Source organism: Lagopus muta, chromosome 2, assembly GCF_023343835.1.
Source record: "Lagopus muta isolate bLagMut1 chromosome 2, bLagMut1 primary, whole genome shotgun sequence".
In the NCBI taxonomy this organism is placed as follows: Eukaryota; Metazoa; Chordata; class Aves; order Galliformes; family Phasianidae; genus Lagopus; species Lagopus muta.
Genome location: NC_064434.1, coordinates 28968992 through 28991194, shown reverse-complemented (window position 1 = coordinate 28991194; position 22203 = coordinate 28968992). Strand labels below are relative to the sequence as shown.

Sequence of the window (22203 nt, the reverse complement as noted above, 5' to 3'; positions counted from 1 at the left end):
AAGCCCAGCTAGAACTGAACTTGGCCACTAATGTAAAGGACAACAATAAATATTTCTATAAATACATCAACAGCAAGAAGAGGGCTAAGGAGAGTCTCCATCCCTTGTTGGATGCCGAGGGCAACTTGGTGACCAAGGATCAGGATAAGGCTGAGGTACTTAATGCCTTCTTTGCCTCAGTCTTTAATAGTAAGACTTGTTACTCCCTGGGTTACAACACTGGGAACACAGCCCCCTGCGCTGGTAGATAGTGATGGGGAACAGAATGGGCCCTGCATAATGAGATGGTCATGGACCTGCTCCGAAAGCTGAATGCTCACAATTCCATGGGGTCGGATGGATTGCATGCTAGAGTGTGGAGGGAGTTGGCAGATGTGGTTGCCAAGCCACTCTCCATCATTCTTTGTCAGTCTTGGCTAACTGGGGATGTCCGAGTGGACTGGAGATTGGTTAAATGTGACGCCCATCTTCAAAAACGGCTGGAAAGATGATGCTGGTAGCTACAGACCTATCAATCTCACTGTGGTGCTGGGGAAGATAATGGAACGGATTATCTTGGGAGCCATCATAGACCAGTTAAAGGTCAACCAAGGGATCAGGCCCAGTCAGCATGGGTTTACAAATGGTAGATCCTGCCTGACAAACCTGATTTCATTCTTTGACAAGGTAACCTGCTTAGTGGATGAGTCTATGTGATCTACTTGGACTTCAGTAAAGCCTTTGACACTGTCCCCCACAACATTTGTGGAGAAGCTGGTTGCCCATGGTTTGGATGGGCGTACGTTCTGCTGGGTGAAACACTGGCTGGATGGTCAGGCCAAAGAGTTGTGGTCAATGGAGTTAAAGCCAGTTGGTGGTCGGACACGAGTGGTGTCCTCTGGGGCTTGGTACTGGGGCCTCTTCTATTTAACATCTTTATGAACAATCTTGATGAGGGAATTGAGTGTACCCTCAGTAAGTTTTGCAGATGACACCAGCGTGGGAGGGAGTGTTGATCTGTCTGAGGGGACCTGAATAGACTGGATTGATGGGCTAAAGTTAACTGTATGATTTTCAATAAGGCCAAGTGTCGGGTCATGCATTTTGGTCACAACAAACCCAGGCAACCCTCAGACTTCAGGACTAGTGGATTGAAAGCTGCCTGATGGAAAGAGATCTTGGTGTACTGATGGACAGTCAGCTGAATATGAGCCAGCAGTGCATCCAAGTGGCCAAAAAGGCCAATGGCATCCTGGCTTGTATCAGGAATGGTGTGGTGAGCAGGACTAGGGAAGTCATCCTGCCCCTGTACTCAGCACCGGTGAGGCCTAACCTCAAATACTGTGTTCAGTTTTGGGCACCACAGTACAGAAAGGACATTGAGGTGTTGGAGCAGGTCCAAAGAAGGGCAACAAGGCTTGTGAAGGGCTTGGAGAATATGGCCTATTGAGGAGAGACTGAAGGAACTGGGGCTGTTTAGTCTGAGGAAAAGGAGGCTGAGGAGAGACCTTATTGCTTTCTTCCAATATCTGAAAGGTGCTTACAGTGAGAGCAGGGTTGGTCTCTTCTCACCAGTGACAGGACGAAGGGAAATAGTTTTAAATTGCACCAGGGTAAGTTTAGGTTGGATATCAGGAAAAACTTTTTTACAGAAAGGGTTGTTAAACACTGGAATAGGCTCCCCAAGGAGGTGGTTGAGTCACCATCCCTGGATGTGTTTAAAAACTGTTTAGATGTGGTATTCAGGGACAAGATTTAGCTGTTAGTTAGGGTAGTATGGTTAGGTCGTGGTTGGACTCGATGACCTTTTCCAACCTGAGCAATTCTATGATGACCAAGTTTTCTCCAGCAAGCAGGGCAGCCAACACTACTGAAGAGCCAAGCTTCCTCCTGAAGAATCACAGTTTCATTGGATGCCTCTATCTTTTTTTTTTTCTTCCTCTTCTCTGTGTGTATCAGATGGGTTGGCAAAAAGCAACGTGCACATAAATGAGCTCTGGACTAGCAAGTAGTATGATTTGCTCATTTTCTCCTCCTCTTTGTTCTATTTAAAGATTTGCCAAAGTGGTCATTACTTACATTAATTTAATTTATATGCCATCGAAAGTATGCAGAGGATTGTAGCAATAAATATTATAGAGAGATCAAATTCCTTAGTCACACTGTTTATACTACACTGCTGCTCCTTCTCTTCTTGGAAACTGAGTCAACAATGGACTGGCCAATAGCCCTGGCTAACAGACACACTACCACCGACTGATGCACATGTGGGAACAAGGCCAGAAATTGTCTTTGTTCATCATCTGTCCCTTCCTGTCATGCAGTGCTGCTGTCACCTGGGTCTCAGCCACTTGAACTCCTTCATGGTCTGCAAATAGTAATGGAGGGAGTTGCTTTTTAACACTGCACCTCAAGTGTGCTCTGCACAGTTCTCTAGCTGAAATTTTTCAGCTAATTTTTGTTTCAGCAGGAAAAAAAAAAGGGAGATACAGCAACACTAAAATGGTTTGTGGATCAATACCTGCTCTATGTGATGTTGGCAATGTCTTGTAAAACTTAATTCATCTGAATTCTTAGTTAAGGAAATATACAGACTATATTGTACCCTTTCAAACTGGACATAAGTTCTAATACCAGAAGTCATTTTTCATCTAATACAATAACTTGATAAAAAAAAATTGAAAAATACTGCCAAAAAATCCTTTATGTGTTCATATTTCATTCCTTGTGATTTGAAATTCAGTGTCTCTAAGGTTATTATCTGTGATTCCTCTGTACTGCAGAACTTACAGATATCTACACAGATTTTGTGGTAAAAGCAGCAAGTGATATTATCCTTGAAAATCACTTCAAACGTCTTTTGATGCTTTGTTTTTTGTTAGTGTTTACTGCTTTACATTTCTATTAGCAGCCAAAAAAACCCTAAAAATCCCTCAAAGCTCGCATTCACATTCCTGTAAAAGTGCTAGAAAGATTAAAACAAAGTCTGTGAATCCAATGATACTTTGCATTCAGCTAAATGCACTTTATTAAAAAACTCAACTCACTAATATTTTTTCATCAAACAAAATCAATGATTAAGAATAAAAATATATATATTTTCTAAGACATCCTGAATTAACTAATTTCTTGCCCCTAGCAGCTTGAGAGATATGATGCTGATATTGTAAATCTGGTGCTGGAATCAAAGAAAGATGTTCTGCCAATATTTAGATGCAAAGCCCTATTCTGTCCTTGACTGAAGCTGCACTGAAGCTACAAGCCACAAGAAAAACACTAGAGATGATTGTAAAAGAAGATTGCAGAGAAAATTCCAGTTGTGTGTTTGCAGGGAAGAATAAAGAGTAGCTTTAAAATATTTTTAAAGAGTTTTTGCAAATTTAACATTTTTCAGAAAAATAAAACCATGAATGGTTTGTAAGAAGTACTGTAATACACTGACTAGATTTCAAAATTTCTACTGATAGTACTTTGGCATTGCTATTGTACTTTTAATACTGTACTTTTGGAAAGGAATAAATACTTCTAAATCCCATGCTACCTATATACTGAAAATGGCCCAAAGTACAGTTAATGGAGATAAATTACTGCAGTAAATCTCTGTTAAAAATGTAGAGACAAAGTGCAAATAAACAGAAAATCAAAAGAATACTTTTGATCCTGAGTCAACCAGTGACCTAATAGGAGTCAAAGTCAAAATTTATATTTCAGGAAAAAGGAAAAGAACTACATGAACTACATGTAACACCAACTCAGAGAGCGGTTGGACTTTGTTTGAAAGTACTAGCCCTTATTAGGAAATCTCCTGGAAGATGAGTTACTGGAACTGAATTATGTTTCTATTAACGGTACTGGATTCCTCAGCTAGACGGCAACAGTAAATAAAAGAGAGCACGCTTACATTCACTCAATAGTTTCAAAGAATTAAGTATCATTACCAGAACAAAGAGTTCCTCTTACAAAAATAATCAGGCCTTTTCCTTTGTTTTCAATATTATTTTTCATCTTTTTGTTTTCCTCCTCCTGCAGCAACAGGTTGGTGCATTAAGAGCTCTTGCTGCTTTCAATGGGGCGTTCTTTGCTTTGGTTGCAAGGTTTAGAGCTCTGATCCTGTCACTGTCTGTAGGGTACTATTACTGTCCTGGCTGCTGCACTACAAACATTTTTTTTTAGATTGCTTGAAAAAAAAAGTCTTTCTTCATGTCAATTTCTCTTCATTCTTCTTTTTGTGTAACTGAGTTGTAGTTCTCATGGAACACGGATTACACAAACTCTAATTTACTGCATTGTGCAAAATAACAAACCAGACACGGAAGACTCTTGTAGACTCTTGCTGAGCAGCAAGATGAGGCTAATGAGTGAGGTGCAGAAAGGACCACAACAGTTCCACTGAGTTGCAGAAGGTTGTTTCTCAAGGGTATGCAGTCTAATGTTTAAGACCTGCAAAGTGTGCAGACATGATAACAAAATGCAGGTATCTGTAGGAAAAGAAGCTACATAAATGCCACATATTTTTGCAGAGTTGAACACCCAGTGGAAACAAATACTTTGGAAATGTTCTGCTACACTGTAAAGAAACAAGTGAATTACAGAAGGATAAACTAAGCCTGTAGGGCAACTGCACAACTGTAAGACTTTTGTTAATTCTAATACCTGAGATAATTTTTGAATCTACAGTTAGAAAATTTAAGATCTTGTAGCATTTTGTTTGACTGAACAGGAAATGGGAAACAAATAAACAAACTACAAACCAGCAACAAAAAAAAAAAGAGCATCAGAAAGGAAATCCTCCGAAAATGGTGACAAGATTATGTTAGACAACAGAAACAGGCTGTTTGATCTCTAGTATGTTACATTCCTTGAGAGGTTTAAGATAACTTTCTCCTGTTTTGACACTTAAAAATTTCATTATGATTTCTAGACAAACTTTACTGATTACTAATTTATACCCAATTGTTCTTATGCCACAGTTCCTGATAGCATTGTCCTTTAGCTTCAAAAACATTTTTGCTTTTTTGATGTCTACTCCCATTGCATTTTTACACAACAATCATATCCCTGTTCAACCTTCATATTTATAGGCTGATCAAATCAGGAAATAAATCATTCTTCAGGGTTTCTATTCCCATAAACATCCAGCATTCATTTTCCTGAAGGTTGAGTCACCAGTATTCCAAATGAGCTGTCAGTTGTGCCCCTCTCAATTATCTTCGCATTTTCTTAGCTGCTCAAGGAAAAACCTTCCCTGATACATCGAGGAAAGCATTTTCCTTTTACTTGGCCAGACTTTATAAACTGTATATTCATTCTGTGATTTTTATTATACCCATCTCTTCCACCTACATTCCTCCTAGATGACACACCTCCCAGACTGGATCTGGAAATCTTCATTAGTCATTCTGAAAGGAATGATCTTACAATCTGCATTACCACATTTTATCCAAGTTCTATTACTCTGGTCCTTGAGTCCATCAATCCTTCCCCTATATCACCTGGAAGTGATATGCTTTCCAAACCAGTATCATCAGCATATTCTAGCAGCGCATGCATCATCTCTCTTTAAAATATTAACAAAATCTGACAGTGTTTTTTTGTCTCAGAAACTCAACCAGGCAGCATTCTTTGACTGGCATTTTAAGAAAACTAGCTCATGCCTTCCTCTTAACCAGCATCTTCCCTGATGTCCAGTACTCCTTACTAATCTCCAAGTTCTACGTCCACTCTTACAAAAAGAATGATTTATTGCAGTCTAGATAAAATTAGTCCAAACTTGTCCAAAAATTGGCTTTCTCATCAAATATAATTTTCTAAGTACATTTATTTAATGACTAATATTAAAATAAACTCAGAGGCTGAAAGTTAAAGAAACATGCTCAGAAATGCATTGTCATTTCTTTTAATGGCAATCAATATATTAAAATAATTTGGAAAAAAAAAAACACACACCACTAGATGTAAAGTTTGTTAAGACCTTGTAAAAAATATCAATATTATTTTCCTGAGCTCCCTTCTTTATGAAAGGAAGGAATGGCTTTTCTGAGATAGAAAAAAACCAACCTCCCTTCTCTTAAAAGTCTCCACCATTCAGTACATTTTATTCTCGATTTTTTATCTGCTTTATCTGTACTAACTACTACACTGACATGTATGAAATCCCCTTTTGTGTCATAAAGCTACAACAAATTATTATCTCTGCTCGCATTATCAAATTAAAACCAGATTTTTTTTCTAGCATTATCTACTCTGAAATTATGTAGCTCGGAACTTGGAAGATTTTTTTTTTAATTAATTTTCATGCTATCCAAGCAGTCTTATTTTTATCACAGTGTAGTGGTGCTTCCTAGCAGTCCAGCTGCTAAGGGCAGCCCAGTGTTGTTAAAATACCTCCACTGAACTGTCACATTCTGCATCACTGGAGGATACACTGATACCCAACAAAACCAAGAAACTCTATAACTCTATCCAAAAAGTCGATGCCCTTGGCTTTATTTCTGTTTGCTGAAGTTAAACTTCCCTAACAAAAGACGGACAGCAAACAACTCCAGTTCTTAGGTAGAAATACTTCATTACAGTTCATACAATAAACATGGCAAGGTATTTCCATTTAGAAAAAAAACATCACTATCAGTGAAACATGAAACTGGACATGCTCTTCATTCTTCCAATCTCCTTAGTTTCCTCATCTGCCACTGTTTCAAAGCAGTTATGGAGAATATACACAGTACCCTAGGTAAACTCTCCCTTGTGTCTTATGTATGATCACTAATGCTTTGCAAGCAATGACAGTGGAAAAACAGCCAGAATACTGAGACGAGTGGTGTTGAGCACCATGTCTCAAAACCATTACCACTCACAACACTGGTGGTTTCGTTTATACTTACTTAGAGCTGGCATTTTAAGTCTTTCTACCTGTACTAGCTATCATGTTCCGTAAATCTTAATTAAGTAAACACTTCCAAATTATTTTGTAATTCCTTTAAACTCTTACTCTCATTGCTTTTAACAGAAAAATTGGTCTCCATTGGAGGCGACTAAAGAATGAAAATCCTTCAAGTCCATAATTAAAAAAAATGAAAACACAGACAGCTCACCTGTCCATTTGCCTTAGAAATTTGCGAGCCCAGCAGGCAATTGTATCAGAGTGAACACGTCACAGAGATGCGATACTACCCAATCGCTGGTAGCAAGATGGTGAAGATACGATGGCAGAATGTTTGCAAAACTCTTTATGGACTTTAGAAGAACAAGAAAAAGTGCTCTTCTGACAGCACACTGTTAACAAGGTTAGAAAGCAAAAGGGAGGGAGGGATCTTTTCACTTTTTCTAAGGTATTCTTCTGCACATACTAGGAGATTTGGCACAGATGGGAATATTTCTGTTTACAAGCAATTGATCTTTCCTTTTTTTTCACAGGTGATGCCTCTACCATTGCTTCCACCCACCCAGAAGTGCATTATTAAGTCTCTATTTGTGGTATAAATTCTGCAGTAAAACTTCTACTTCATTAGGTTGCAGTTTCTATTTCAAAACAAATGAAGAACAGCAAATCAAAATGCTGTATTAACAATGTCAACCTAAGTTACTCATTGGCCAGGAAACTATGAGAAAATTATGCAAGTTGAATTAAAATAAAATTGCACGAAACATATCTGGAGTTGTTTTTATGCTTACAGGTCTTCAGTGTGGGTTCCTTCTTTTCTCTTCATTTGTAAGAAAAACTGGTTTGTCATCAGAAATACTGCCTGCAGATTACAAGCATTCTTCTCTAAATTGTGAAATCTACCCAGTTTGTAGACACAACAAACAAACCATACTAAGTAAGGATTTCCTTATTTCAATGAACAAAGAGTATTACAAAATCTGAAACATAACTGGAAAGGCAGGTACATAACTGAAAGGTACTTTTCTTTGCAGAGTTACTTAAGAATGAAATGTAATCCTATCACCGACAATCTTGAGTAAGGCTCAAATTCAGAAAAAAATATTTTCCAACAGCAGTGGCCAATAAGGGTGTACAAAAAATTTTGCTATTGGTCCTGAATCTAAAATGCAAGTAAATCTGCCCCATAAATGCAAAAAGGTTCACGCATGCATGCACAGGCTCACACACACAAACCAGCACTCCTCCTTTTTCTTTGAAAAGAAAATTAACTCTTAGAAATAAATGCTACCTAGTAGCAGTTTCACACACACCTCTACATTTGTATAGGATTAAATCCACACAGTATGCTAAAAACAAGAATTACGTACAAAAATAAAATAAAATGGATTTCAGCCCTAACTGACCATTTCTTCAAATGCAAAATCAAGATGGAAGTTGATTTTACTAGCTTTGGTGACAGTATTAAAAGGGAAGTTTTGATATACTTGTTCCCCAGAAATTTGGAAACTCAGATTTTCAATAAATACCCAATCTTTTGTTATTTTTTTTCTAATCAGTTAGTTTGAGTTATCACACAACCATTTTTAAAGATCTAGTTTATGCTGCATCACCAAAACAGATTTTTTTAAAATTTTTTTTTATTTTTATTTTTTTTACTGAGAGTGGCAGAAACATAGATTTAGTTAGGTGCAATATATTTAAATTAATTACTCATTTTTAGATTCCTCCTCTACTCTTGTACACAAAAAGAAGGAAGTGTGCCCCAGATTTATGCATAAATATTTAGTCTCCAATAATGGATTTTCTTTGGAAAACCTATCAAGTTTCCTGCGTATATTCTTACAAAAATACGTACTGATTAATCTCACTGATTTCTGACATAATTAAAATTTAAAAAAAAATTCTGATTAATAAAACAAACCACATTTTATTTGCTCATGTTATACCAGAGATAATATTGCTTATCTAAGCCACTGTAAGGGAATAGTAAATTTCATTCTCAATTCAATTTTACCATCCCAAATAACACATAGTTGGGGTTCACAGTTTGGTGTTCGCATTTCATGACGTCAGGTGCCCCACTCCTTACAAACTTTCTATTTACATCAACCAACATTTGAAGAGCTATCGCAACTACATGGGGAGAATGGGAACATCTGAGCTTTAACTAAATGATGTTAAAAAGTGTTCAAAAGTCATTTTTTAGTTTTTAAGTTAATAGTTAACCCCATTAAGAAGTTCAAGCAAGGCAAATCATCCCTAATTTAGCAGCTCCCTGTGCCTTCCTCTTAATCATACAACCTGGTTCCTGAGTGCTGCTGGACTTCTGGATAAGATGCTGCAAAGATATGCTCTAGTACAGCAATTCCTGTTTCAAAGACATTTAGGAGTTAGAGAGGAATGCCAGATCAAATTACAGAAATACCCTGTAAAATAGTTAAAATATTTTGTTCTTTAATAAGGGGAGTGAAATGACAATCTGAATCCTTTCTTAACACCTTATCACCTTTTATAATCTAACTGGATGCAATTTTTTCTAATACATCTAAAATAACAGCTTACCTTATACAGATATCTGTATTCAAGGCTCAGATTCAAGCGCTAACAATCTTACAGCACTTTTGAGCAACACAGCATTAACATTCTGGGCTTCAAATATGCCTGCTAGAGCTATTATTTAGTTCAACAGCATGATTATATGCTTTATGGCTTACAACTCCTAAATGAGTACTGCAGAAAAATATTGAAATCTTTTCATTGGAGCTGACTAAGCTTTACATTTTATAACACTTATACTGCTCATCTGTCCATAAAAGAAAAAAAAAAAAGGAAAAACGGAGATACTACTTACCTTAGTCTAGATTATCCTGACTATGTAAGAGAAGAGGTGAGATGCTGCATATTTAAATTCTAAATTCAATGCTAGGCTGAAGATTTTTTTTTCTTTCTTTCCTTTTCTCCCTTCACTTTCTTTCAGTAAGAAAGAACCCTTAGGGTCAGCTCCTGCTCACACTGAAGACAAGAGCAAAAGTCTTCATCAGAATTCAATAGGAGAAGGAAGGGGACTTTAAAACATGTTTGTTTGTTTTTCTCCATTTTTTATCTTTCTGAATGAACTATTTTTTCCTTCAGGCAATGCAGATATTATGCTTTTAAGATCTCTGAAGTAGCACTGAAGAGTTGGAAGTCTTATGTTCCTAAGGAAGCATCATTCTCTAGCCTAATTTAGCTTAATTCACTGACCCTATTTTGCCAGTGTTGTTTTTAAAGAGAAATTATTGGATTTACTCCTGACTAACAAATCAAAGATAGCTTTTAAAATCACATTTTTTGGCACCAAAGGTACAAACTGCTACACAACTTACATCATTGATATTCATTTGCTTAGATTTCAATTCCCTCATTTGCAAACAGAGCTTCCACTATGAAAAAAATTCTATACATAAAAGGTTGTCCCTTGTCAAATGATTATGCACTACTTATACCCACAGATAACTCTTTGCATTTATTTGCCTACCTGTAAACAGGGCTTCTAAGAGATGAAAACACTTTTTGTTGATCAGGACAGAAAGCTGTTACAGTGCATAGCTAAAAGGCATTTGTATTTGTTTTCTTGTAGTTGCCTAATGATCAAAGAACATTAACACATCAGAAATTTTTTCACAGTCGGAAAATCCTTTCTCCTAAGTAGACTATACCCAAATACATGGAACATAAATGCCACAGATGAAAGAACGGTAAACCACATCTGGTGAGAGTCCTGCTTCCAAATAGCATGCGTCTTACTCACCTGTTTGGCTAAGTTGAGATGTGCTTCTGCTCCTTCGAGACACTATGGCAACCACTTTGGCACTAAGACTGGAACGCCTTTTCTTCCCACCTGTTCCAACCATGCCGACAGCCGTGTCCGACTGACTCCCATCATTGTGCTCCAGCTTATACATCTCTCCGCTCACACTTGTGCTCTTAGTGATTCTCCCTGAAGTCCCCATCCGTCTGCCTTGCATTTTAGGAGTAAATGTACTACATTTACAAAGTAAAAACAAACATGTTAATTTGTTTGTGCAGCAGTGCTTTCAGAAGTCTTTTTTTTAATTAAAAAATTAATTGTAAGTTTAGGTAATTTCTTTTTTTTTTATTCACAAATATAAGGTTAATTTGGGTACTCCTCAGGATATATGTTTCCAGTATTGTAATTTGAGCTTCAAGAAAAAAAAAAAAAAAAAGGAAGTGAATGCTTTCCCAATAGCTTATCAGAGCGACACAGGAAACACTGAAAAGTCATGTGTAACCTTCCTGTTTATATCCCCAGAACACAGAAAGCAACAATTTTAGTGCCAAAGAGAATGAATGGGCCAAGAGTATATATGTTGGTTAATACGTGTATCTTATAGGCACAAAAGGCTTAAGACTTTCTAGATGTGAAGATAAAATCTCATGCAATTTCATACTTCAAGGAAAGAAGAGATAACACAACATGCAGGATTTTGTATGTTTACACTCTCTCACTTTTTAACAGTAAGCATGAAAATTGCAGCACGAAGGCAAAGTAAAGGTGAGCTAAAGAACTAATAACCCAACAGAACTTCTACTGACTGACAGAAGAATTCCTGATTCAATTTTGTTTATTTTTTCTTTAGGTATCATATTACATTTGAGTGTTTCTACGATTATTTTTTTTTCCTGGTCCTGCACACAGAAGCTGGATAAAGTATTTTGAAACATACTCATGTGAACAGTCTAAAACATGCACAGGACATACTAATGCACAGTTCTAACACTATGCTATGGCCAGGTGATGCCCTAGCTCTCATGACAGTACTACATTAGTTATCACTCTGCAGGGACACAGTAGTGGGAGCTGCAGCCTGACTCAGTTTAGTCGTAGTTGTTAAATCAGTCCAGTATGTGGAATATTCCTTGAACTTGTATTGCTGAATAGTAGACCTACTGGCAACATACTGGCTGTAGGGTCTGCTTCTTCAGTAATTCTGCATTTTGGATTCAAATGTTGAATTTCCTTGTTCTGTTTTGCTGTCCCACCCAGTGGGTTATCTTTCCAGCAAAAGTAATGGCCCTGACCCCCCATCACCTTAAAAAACAAATAAATAGAAGGGTTCATTATCCCAGAACATGTTCCAGAAAGACAGAAAGTCTTGCCAGGGAGAAATGAAGGCTTCTGCATGAAAGGAGCTGACATCCTGTGATGTGGTAGATCTGAACCCTGCTAAAGCATCATTCAGTCCTTTCTAAAGACTTGAAATCTGCCCTTGTTAATTTCTGATTTAGAAAAACAACTAGAGCCTTTGCATAGAAGAATGTGCTTTGTTGCTCTGCAGTACTCAACACATTTTAGTGGACCACATGAGGCACACAGAGCTTAGAATACATTATCTCTTCTTCTCTCCCATTCCATTGCATCATTAGTGAATGGCTTGTAGTTTTGCATAGCAAAAATGGAAGAAAATGTATTTAGAAATTGATACATGCTCCTCCTCCCCATACACATATCTGTTCTCCTTAGGAAGGATTTTTAACTGTGCTGTTCAGTCTTTCAGAAAGAAAAGATTCACAAAAAGACTACCTTCCACAAATATGTAATTATTAAGGAAAAAGATCTATAAGCAAACTACTTCTTTTCACATTAATGTAAAAATCAAGTAAAAAGCACATTAAAATATTTTAATTTTTCAAAATAAAAAATAGATTTATTCCTGAAAGCTGGTAAGGAGTTATAGGACTCACATGGTGATACACAAATGACAGTAACATCATCAAGGTCTTTAATCTTGACTGCAAAATTTTCTCACAAGTCTTGCTTAATCAGTAGTTCAACCCATTCACACAATTCTTTTGCAAAGTACTAAACTTGCTTTAAAGAGAGATTTTCTAAAATACTTTAGAATCTGTACCCACAATTTTCAATATAGTCCAAATAGTACAATTAAATGTATTAGACTTAAATCCTACTGGCCAGACTAACAGCTTGAAAACAAGCACACTGCAAATACACTAGATTTGGACCCATAAGAGTTCTTAGAAGTGCTTCAATCAGAAGCATTTCTGATACTGTTTGAAAACAGCATTCCAGGGGCATAGTGCACTGTAAAATCTGGAGACTTAAATACTGTTATCTTCCATTACTAGATGGTACAAAAAATATAAGAATTGGTGAGACACGAACCAAACACTTAACTACTGCCCCACAAGCTCCTGATGGTGTAACCTACTTTCCTGAAGAGGCGCATCTCTCATGAATCTCTTGTCTACTTCATTTGAATATAAAACTATTTATTATCATCAAACACTAGTGAAATTTACAGTATAAATAAAAGAGTCCACAGCCTTTTGGCTTGCCTGGGCCATGTTGAGTGAAAAGGAATTGTCTTGGGCCAAATATAAAATATGTAGTTAATATATGTAAGTAACAAAACATTTTAAAAAATATATTTTTCATTAAAGCAAAGAAAAGAGGGCAACAAAAACATTAAAGTTTCTGGTTAGACATATATGTTCTACATCACACATCTGAAAAATACTAACACTGTGGTTTGTTTTCTCAGCTCTAAAACAGATAGCTTTCAATCAAGGTGGTTACACTTCACTAAAATAACACTATCAAATGCATGCTCATGAAACATGAATTAAATGACCTTTCTGGAGCCACCACAAGAAGAACTGTTCTACAGTTCCAAAGCTATAGAGTATCTTTAATCTCAAGCAGTGTAAATTCATAAGCAATGAATATCTGCCAATCACATTTGTTTCCATAGAAGCACATATTTCACAGTACGCATCCTATCAGTCAAGATAGTAAGTAATTAACAGTTTGTTTCTTCAGAGTCAGGAATAATAGTAATCAGGCTTAGACTTTTTGTTGTTGTTTTGTTAGTTTTCTTACCATAATAGCACAGTAATCCCTTTTTCTTCAAAACTTCCTGTAAGCCTTTTTCCCACAAAATATTTTCCAGGTCCCTACCCAGCCATGCCATTCTTTCCTTCATTTTTTTTTTTAACACTGTCTAGAGAGACTAGCAACAGGCACTGAATTATGTGAAGGATGCATGGCTAATCAGTAGATAACTGTAGAGTTCCTGTCTTGGTCTTTCATCACTGAGTGCTGTGTTTCTTTTCCCTCTCAAGTTGCTTTTTGAAAAAAATCTTATAAACTTGAGATCCTGGTGATGTCTAGCTCTCCTCAAACTGGACAGTAAGTGGAAAGTTATCAAGCAAGATGGGATTATTACAGAAAGAAACAAAGTCCCATACAGATACCATGACAACATAAAACTTTTTCTGTCATGAAATCAAGCTATTAGAGTCTAATTTTCTTGAGGAACATAAATATCCTTTTCTTGAATTTATATTAAATAAATGATGCCCCTAAAACAGTACAGATGCTTGCTGAATACACTGCTGTCTCTTGAAGTTGTAAAGGACACTAAATTGTGATGTTTTTGTTGTTGTTCATAGAATGCAATACATTCATATTTACACATTATCTAAGCTAGCAGCTTAGACCATAGACTAGGCATGGTCTTAAGGCTTAGACTTAGACTAGGCATGGGTAATTCCTTTCCACACTGGATTTTAATGACCACTTCTGTGATGCCTATGGTATCTTCTATTTAAAGCTGAATATAGCATTTTTCCCTCATCTTTTGTCATTTATTTAACTTGACAATATTTCACTAGAAGAGAGGGAAGAAATTGAAAATATTTCTGTTGGGAGCATATGTTGACATTTAACACTATCCATATTGACACACAGTATATTGAAATACTGCTTTATAGAATGTATAATTTACAATAAAAAAGAATGAATTACAGAACCTCCCCTGCAATTAAAGAAATAACTGCTTATCATACTATTGACTTTGTTGTGCTAATTTCAAGTATTTATGGATATAGTAAACACTAATACTATCATATTATCATACCATCTGCACATTTCAAAAATAATAATCAAACTGCAATGCTCTAATTTCACATTGATAATAGTTTAGGGGACTGTGATGTCCATCAACTGAGAAATAGAAGTTGATAGTATAATTTTAAAAAAATCCAATTTTTGATCTAATAGTTTTCTAATTCAAGAATACTTTCTAACTAACAGATAAATCACTTTTTCAGAGATGTATATACATTTCAATTTTCATTGTTTGGGACAGATAGAGAAACTAAAAGATTCACCTTAAGAAGACTGAAGTGTTTGGAATTCAGATATTTGTGTTTGTTTTTACCATAAAATACCAATTTCACTTTCCTAAGAATTATTTGCTGGTGTACTTCTAGGAAAAAAATAAAAGTCTCTGGTTTACTAGAAACAAACTTAACTGGATAGGACCAGAATCCCAAGTTGCTCAGTATTCTAAGTCGTTGTAACTGAGCAAACAGGGAAAATGATTAACCTTCCTTCTCATTCACCTAATCCCTGGTCCAGTTTATTATTTGACATTAATTGAAACGCTATAAAAATATCAGACATTTAATATTCAGCCTTCTTATACTGTTTAATTGAATACCTTTAGAAAACAATATTTTTCCATTCCATTACTGGCTATCACTTGGAGGCATAGCTCCTAGCTCATCTTTAACAACATCTATTACTTTAATCACTATGCTCAGGGTCTAATTTATAAAGCACAGAGAAGCAGAAGACCTGCAAGAATTTACAGATACTCTTTTGCACTTAACCCTTCCAATAAAATACCTATTTTTTTCTTTTTCCTTACTTGTCTTTCTGGGAATATTGACACATTCATTTAAATACAGATATGTCTTGTGCAGGCTGAAATTGATAAATTATTAAGTTATATTGTCAATTTAAATCTAGTTATAACATAACAGATGAGTAAATGAATATAAATCTCTATAGGAGGGTAACTGAGAGTATGATATTAATCTTTCACCCACATTTCTATTTATTTTACCAGTTTTAGCAATTATTTAAATAAAGTAAGCAAAAAAATTATCCTATTTCTAATCACTGGCATGGTAACATCATTTATGTTACACTAGCTATTGATGTCGTGTCTGTGCATCTATTTTCATTTGGAACTCTTTCAAAAAGTACTAGAATAACATGCATTCATAATTTAACTTCAGGATAGTCCAAATATATTTTGTTCTCCTACAGCTCTCTCTCTCTTTTTTTTTTTTTATGTAGTGTAAAAATTAATTTTCTCTCTCTTGCTGTTGGTTATTACTTCAGTGCCATACACAATACATTAAGATGAATGAAACAACTGAATAGTAGCTGTATTTCAATGTAAGTATTTTAAGTTTGTTCCAAAGTTCTTATTGGTATTCCTTACAAGTTCTTTGCTTATGTTCAGCTCTACAGATACGAAAATTGTTTCTATACAGGGGACACGATAGGAGGATTATATTTCTTTCCTACCATAATAGGCAATTTTAACAAAATCAGTAAAATACGGTTTAATTTGCAAACAAACACGGATATTGAAGATGAAAAAGAAAGAGTCGCATTACTACTATTTTCTAACTGAAGTATCGCACTGACCCTCGCCCCTCGCCCCGACCCCAGTGGAGGAACCGGCCGTACCCCGGGTGCCCGGAGCTGTCCTTCAGCACCACGCGCGGGATCCGCCGGGTCTCCCGCGTAGGCTGGGCGGCCACTGTTCCCTCTACAAAGCACAGATCGCTCATGTTTTTCTGCCGGAACACTCTCAGTTGAGACAGATCGCCTCTCCAATGCTATCTGTCCTACACAGGTTGAAAGACTGTACTTATACGTCAGCGACCACAGCTGTTAAAAGCAGCAGTATTTTCAGTTTTGCTTGCTGCCAATATCTGAAAGTTGTACTTCACTCATGTCTGTAAGCGTGAAGAAGGAATCTCTAAGATAAATACCTGATTCAAAAAGCAGTTTGAATTACAAGCTGACAGAAGATTTAACTGTGAAGTAAGTTCTATAAAATGAAAAAGTGCAAGGACATTTGCTTATATTAAGCTACAGCACATATGAAACTTAAAGCCAGTTGCATGTATATACCACTACATATCTTTCTACATACAGATCTCTAATGCAGAAAAATAGACAGCAAAAATTATTTGGATTGAGAAAATTATTACAGAGACACACTCAGTATTACCCAACAAATACGTAAAGTATCTGCCAATGGTACATATCACCTGAAAAAGATATTAAGAAATAGGAAGTGAGAGCAAGCTTCGCCCGTAAACTCACCTACATAAAATGCTGAAGTGCATCCTTCCAGGGGAAAAAAAAAAAACTTAAATGATTAGCCATTGCTAAAATTACAGTATTTTCTTCATTATTTTAGGATCATTGATGGCTTAGAAAATAAAAATACTTTTTAGGTGTTTATTTTCTTTTTTTATCTCATCCATTTTCCCAATAACGCAAAACATGAATAAATAAATAATCCTCTGTATTTCCTGCAGCACTGATGACATTGTAACGTAAGTGTCTCCCACAGAATTGCAGTAACTTGAATCTTTAGACTATATCCCTGGCCTTCACAACCACAAGCTAGTGAATTTCCTTTCTATTCTACTGAATGCAGAATCACGTACGAATTCATAGTCCCTGTGGCATCCTTCTGCAATGAGGTAACTCATGAATTCTAATAACCTCCTAAACATATAATAGTTTTGGACCAAATGGAAGATGAGCAATCCTTTAATAATGAGGAACATTACATTTCTAAAAATAATCTACATCTTGTTATTAGTATTACATGATATATAATTAATAAATCCAAACTCAAATTTACCTATCCACAAATTGTTCTGTCAGCCTTGGAATATAGTCATATTTACCTATGATAAATGATGTAAGATTAATTACTATGCAATTTATGTATTCCATAAATCATACGTGGTGCTTTACAAACCAAGGGACAGGAGAGACATTTTTAGAGTACAAAGTTAGTTTTGATTCAATGAAATAATCATTTTCTACAGTCTTGTACCAACTGCAACTACATATTAATCTAACTCACACATTGATCACATATTATATCCATAAAATAAATATTAGAGTCACGAATAATTTTGTTCTGCTGTAAAATCTCTGTATTAGGGTCCTAATGGTGTATTAACAATAGCTGAAATTGTCACCTAAATTATATCTGTTCTTGACAATATTCCCGCTTCTCAGCAACATAAATATTTCCTCTGAAATTACAAAGTCTCAGCTCCTTTGTGCTCAATCTGTAACTCACACTGTGGTACGGGTGGGGAAAACTTCATTACAGAAGTCTCTGGGAGCTTAACAGATTCACATCCTACTTTGGAATGTCAGGAAATTTCTATGTTGGAATATAATATCTGAATCTGCATTCTGGAAATGCTCAAGTAATACACTGACCAGTGAACTGCAAGTTTCACAGCTCTGAAGGATTTGTATTTTTTAAACTTGTAATACCAGCATTTCTCCATGGAATGAACGAATAATACTTCCAAAGGTAATTCTGAACACCAGAGGATCTGAATGGGTTTTCCAAGAACATTTCAGCAAGTAAATTATATGTTCTGAAACTAGCACAGAATTTGTCTCTGCATGCAGAAATCTGTGTGTCTGTCTGTGCGAAGAGCCATGGCATTATCAGCTTGAAGCCAGCAAATACTACAAATTGTAAAATGAAACCAATACAAAAGAAGTCAACTTTTGCTCAGGGTTAAGGATGGCTATTACTGCTGTTGCGGACAGGCTAATGGAATCAAAGGGCAAACAGCTCAGCTGACTCAAACTTGACTGCTAACAGAGATGTATATACTAAATTCAAGGGTACCAAATACAGAAAGCACATCAATGTTAAATCTGGATCAAGAAATTAGGTAGTGTGATTATAAAAAAGGTTGAGTTTTTTTTATGCTCACCACTCAAAAACTTCCTTCAGTGGCAAGAAGGCTGAATTCATCAGTTTTTCTTTCTTTGTATGACAGTCAGCATGTTATTCTCCCTGTTACAACACACTGTGCTTTGTAACTCCCACTGAAAGTCCTGAAGTACCTGTAACCTTTCTGAGTAAAAAGGCTAAATCCCAGATACAAATCACTTACTAGTCCTTTAACGAAGTAGATAGCAACAGGGAATAGACACAAAATAGAGAATCATAGTATCATAGAATCCTTGAACCTAGAATGCAGGGGGAAAATCTAAAAATGCAACAGTAGAATTACAAGAATAACAAAATACAGTAAAGTTGTATAAAAGAAAATAATGCAGGTGAGAGCTACTTTGAAGTCTGAACCCTAGCAAAAACTATTTTTCCAGATTTCTTCATTCTAAAAGTGACATGCACGCTCTGTTAAAAATGTTTCAGGACAATTTTCCTACAATACCAGCTTATATTTTATCTTAATCAACTGCAGTAATGAAATGAAAAATTAATTAAAACTATTTTTCACACTTTTTTCAAATCATAAAACTTCTGGCAAGATGACAGCTTCTTTGAAAGGTAAAGTACAATCAGACAATAAAAATGCACAAGCAATGCTTCCTATTAGATATTTCTTGTACAGATGTTCTGAAGGGATTGAAGACTCCATTTCCCTCCCTCTCTGACAGAGGCATAAAGCAATTTATAATAACAGATTAAAAAAAAAAAAAAAAAGTATTTAGATAATACATACACAGAACATTAATTACTCTGGCTTCACCTTGGTCTTATACAGAAATGTCCTCAGAACCAGACATTTCCATCTGCAATATGCTGTTTTGGGGTAAAAAGGATGCATAATAATATTGTTAAGCAGCTTAGCTTAACTGTGTTAATTTGTCATGCCTCCACATTAACCATTTGGAGGACACTGTCCTCTATCTTCCCAATAAAAGCAAGAGTTGAGACACGAGTTAAACCAGTATGTCTGCCCCAGAAGGGATCATCTAAGGATCAAACTCAATTAACTACAATAAAATTGAAATTTTTGTTCCTCTTTAATGACACTGAGAAGTACAATAATTAATACAGCAGTTTCAGTGCAGTGATAGTTTTTGAGCTACTATTATATATGGAAACAAAATAAGATTTGCTCATTTATGTCAGATATTTTGGTAGGTCTGTAGAAATTTTAGATGCAAAATGCTGGCCACTTATACTTTTGCTGGTTTGGATGTTGGTAACATCTATAATTCAAGTTCGCAAAATAATAATTTGGCTAGAATTTTTCATGCCTGGTCTCTGCACAAGGTTGATTTTTCTTCTTTTCTAAGTTCCAGCAGAAATAGCAGGTCTAGTCCTCTTAAAGGAGATAAGGAAAACACAGTAATTTGACACTGTAACATAACAAACAGATTTTCCTCACTTTGAAAATTGCTTATGTCTGACTGAAAGATGTCAATGAGGTAATCCTTTTATCAAGCAGAAACTGCTTTCTATCTTTGAATACCTGTGTACATTTCAGAAAACAGCATCTTTATGTCCTAACTGTAATGACTTGGAAGACATCAACAACAAAAATATCAAAAGATGTTTTATCACATTCTGTTGATTCTGATCACTTGTAATTCCCACTGCCAATTAGATTGTCTGAAATTATTTCATTTCCTGGCTAGAGGCAGAAAGTCAGTATTTTCCAGGAAATTTCCTTCTATTGACTACTCTGGAACTGGGAAAGTTAGATCAACTGTCCATGACGCAGGAAGGTTGCACCTTCTGTGTTGGCAACCAGGCAAGATGTAAGGCAAGGTCATCTGACTGGAGTGAGATGGACAGTAATCGTTGGAAGGAAAAAGACTGGTTCTCTGAAGAAGGAGCATAAGAAAAGTTTGGGAATATATTTTTCTTGAGGCTCTTTTCTGAAGGCAAAAAGGCTCCTAAAATCCCCAAGGCTGAATGTAAGCCTTTCCAACATATCTTCACAAATATTTATTACCTTATCTCATAAGATGGTCAATTTCTCTTTTGCATCCACAAAACACTATTCCCTCATTCTTCAGAGAAAGTGTATTGCTTTTTCATACGCCAGCAAGTTCTGCAACTGTAACTTAGCAAGCACATAAACAATTCAATCTTTTACTGTGTAATTGTGTTAAGCTGACAAAAATTTTAAAGAGCTTCTTGTGTTTTTTTGTTCCAAACTTTACATATGATGAGGGGACCGAATCCACAGCACTAAGCCAGAATAAACTCAGATGCAAGATGCAGCATATGATCACTAATGAAAACACATTTGAAGAGATTTGTCCATCATCACATAAAAACTCTAGGACAGAAACCTGAAGAGAGAGCAGTAATTATCTACCCGAGCCAGAAGGCCATCCGTATCTTCCTGCCAATCCACACTCCCCATCCCCCCATCTTTCTCATCCTCTAAATGTATTCTAGTTTCTGTAAAAAAAAAAAGGTTTTTAAAAGGATTGGTGACATGCACAGTCTACAGTTATCCCCGGGATAGGCACATCTCATGTGCTGGCAAAAGAAATTTCTGCAGAGAGAGACGTGAGTGTAATTCAATGAAAAAAAAAACAAACAAATCAAAACCCAACAACAGATATACACAGCCAGGCTCAGTCACAGCATTTCCTATCTTTCAGCATTTAGCTTTGCATTACTCATATCTGTTTTGTATGCTGCGTGAATGTTTTCTTTGGTAATCATACTTTATATTACACAAATTTGATTTTACTGATTACTGTCACATTTTACTATGTGACTGGTGTTAGCATTTGTTTAAATGTACAGCTTAGCCAGGGAAACTTTGCTAAAAACGCAGGGTTTTTTTGACTTCTGACATGAGGAATTTTTAATTCCAAATTTTCATTTTGCACTTTATTGAAATTGTGTTTATCTTTCAACAAAACTTGGCTTGAATTCTTCCATCTTATAACTGTATTTTTCAATTTTAAATAGTTGCATTTTAACAAAGTACCAGTTATATCACTGCTACTCAATGCAGTTATGTTGAAGACTGCCAAATTTTCCATTAGCTTGAAGTTTCATTCTGTGTAAAAACTTAGAGTAGATCATTTGTTTTAAGGGTCTACTTATATTGACAAGTATCAGTCACCCCCCACTCCCCTGCGGAAGCTGAATAAAAATACTCAAATAATTGTTTCTTAGGCACAGAAAACAGTCAGACTCCTAGCTTTTAAATAAAAACATAACTGATATACCTTTTAAACATAGTTACAGGATTACCCTCACGCCCTCATGCTAATATTTTCCAGAGCAAAATGTTATAAAAAATTGTAAGAAATGTATTAATGCTTGTAAAATGCATCACTATCTTGAGTAGAGGAGTTTCTAGTGCTGTTTATCACAAACTTCTCTGAAAATTATATTATTGTTTTGACTTACAAACTTCCAATTCAGGAAGACAACCACAACAACAAAAATGTGAACATC

At 35.8% G+C, this 22203-nt stretch overlaps 1 protein-coding gene across 44 annotated transcripts in view; it reads right to left on the bottom strand.

Moving 5' to 3' along the window:
* The window catches only part of RIMS1 (regulating synaptic membrane exocytosis 1), a 292326-nt gene that overhangs the window by 28901 nt on the left and 241222 nt on the right, over positions 1–22203 (bottom strand). For 32 of the 44 annotated variants that reach the window (XM_048938239.1, XM_048938195.1, XM_048938197.1 and 29 more), the window contains one exon: positions 10653–10885. The exons of 11 other annotated variants lie outside the window; for them this stretch is intronic. In XM_048938239.1, the coding sequence (XP_048794196.1) occupies positions 10653–10885 (233 nt within the window). Of the gene's footprint in view, positions 1–9732; positions 9875–10652; positions 10886–22203 lie in introns of those variants that run through there. One more of the 44 variants, XM_048938224.1, reaches the window with a different exon arrangement.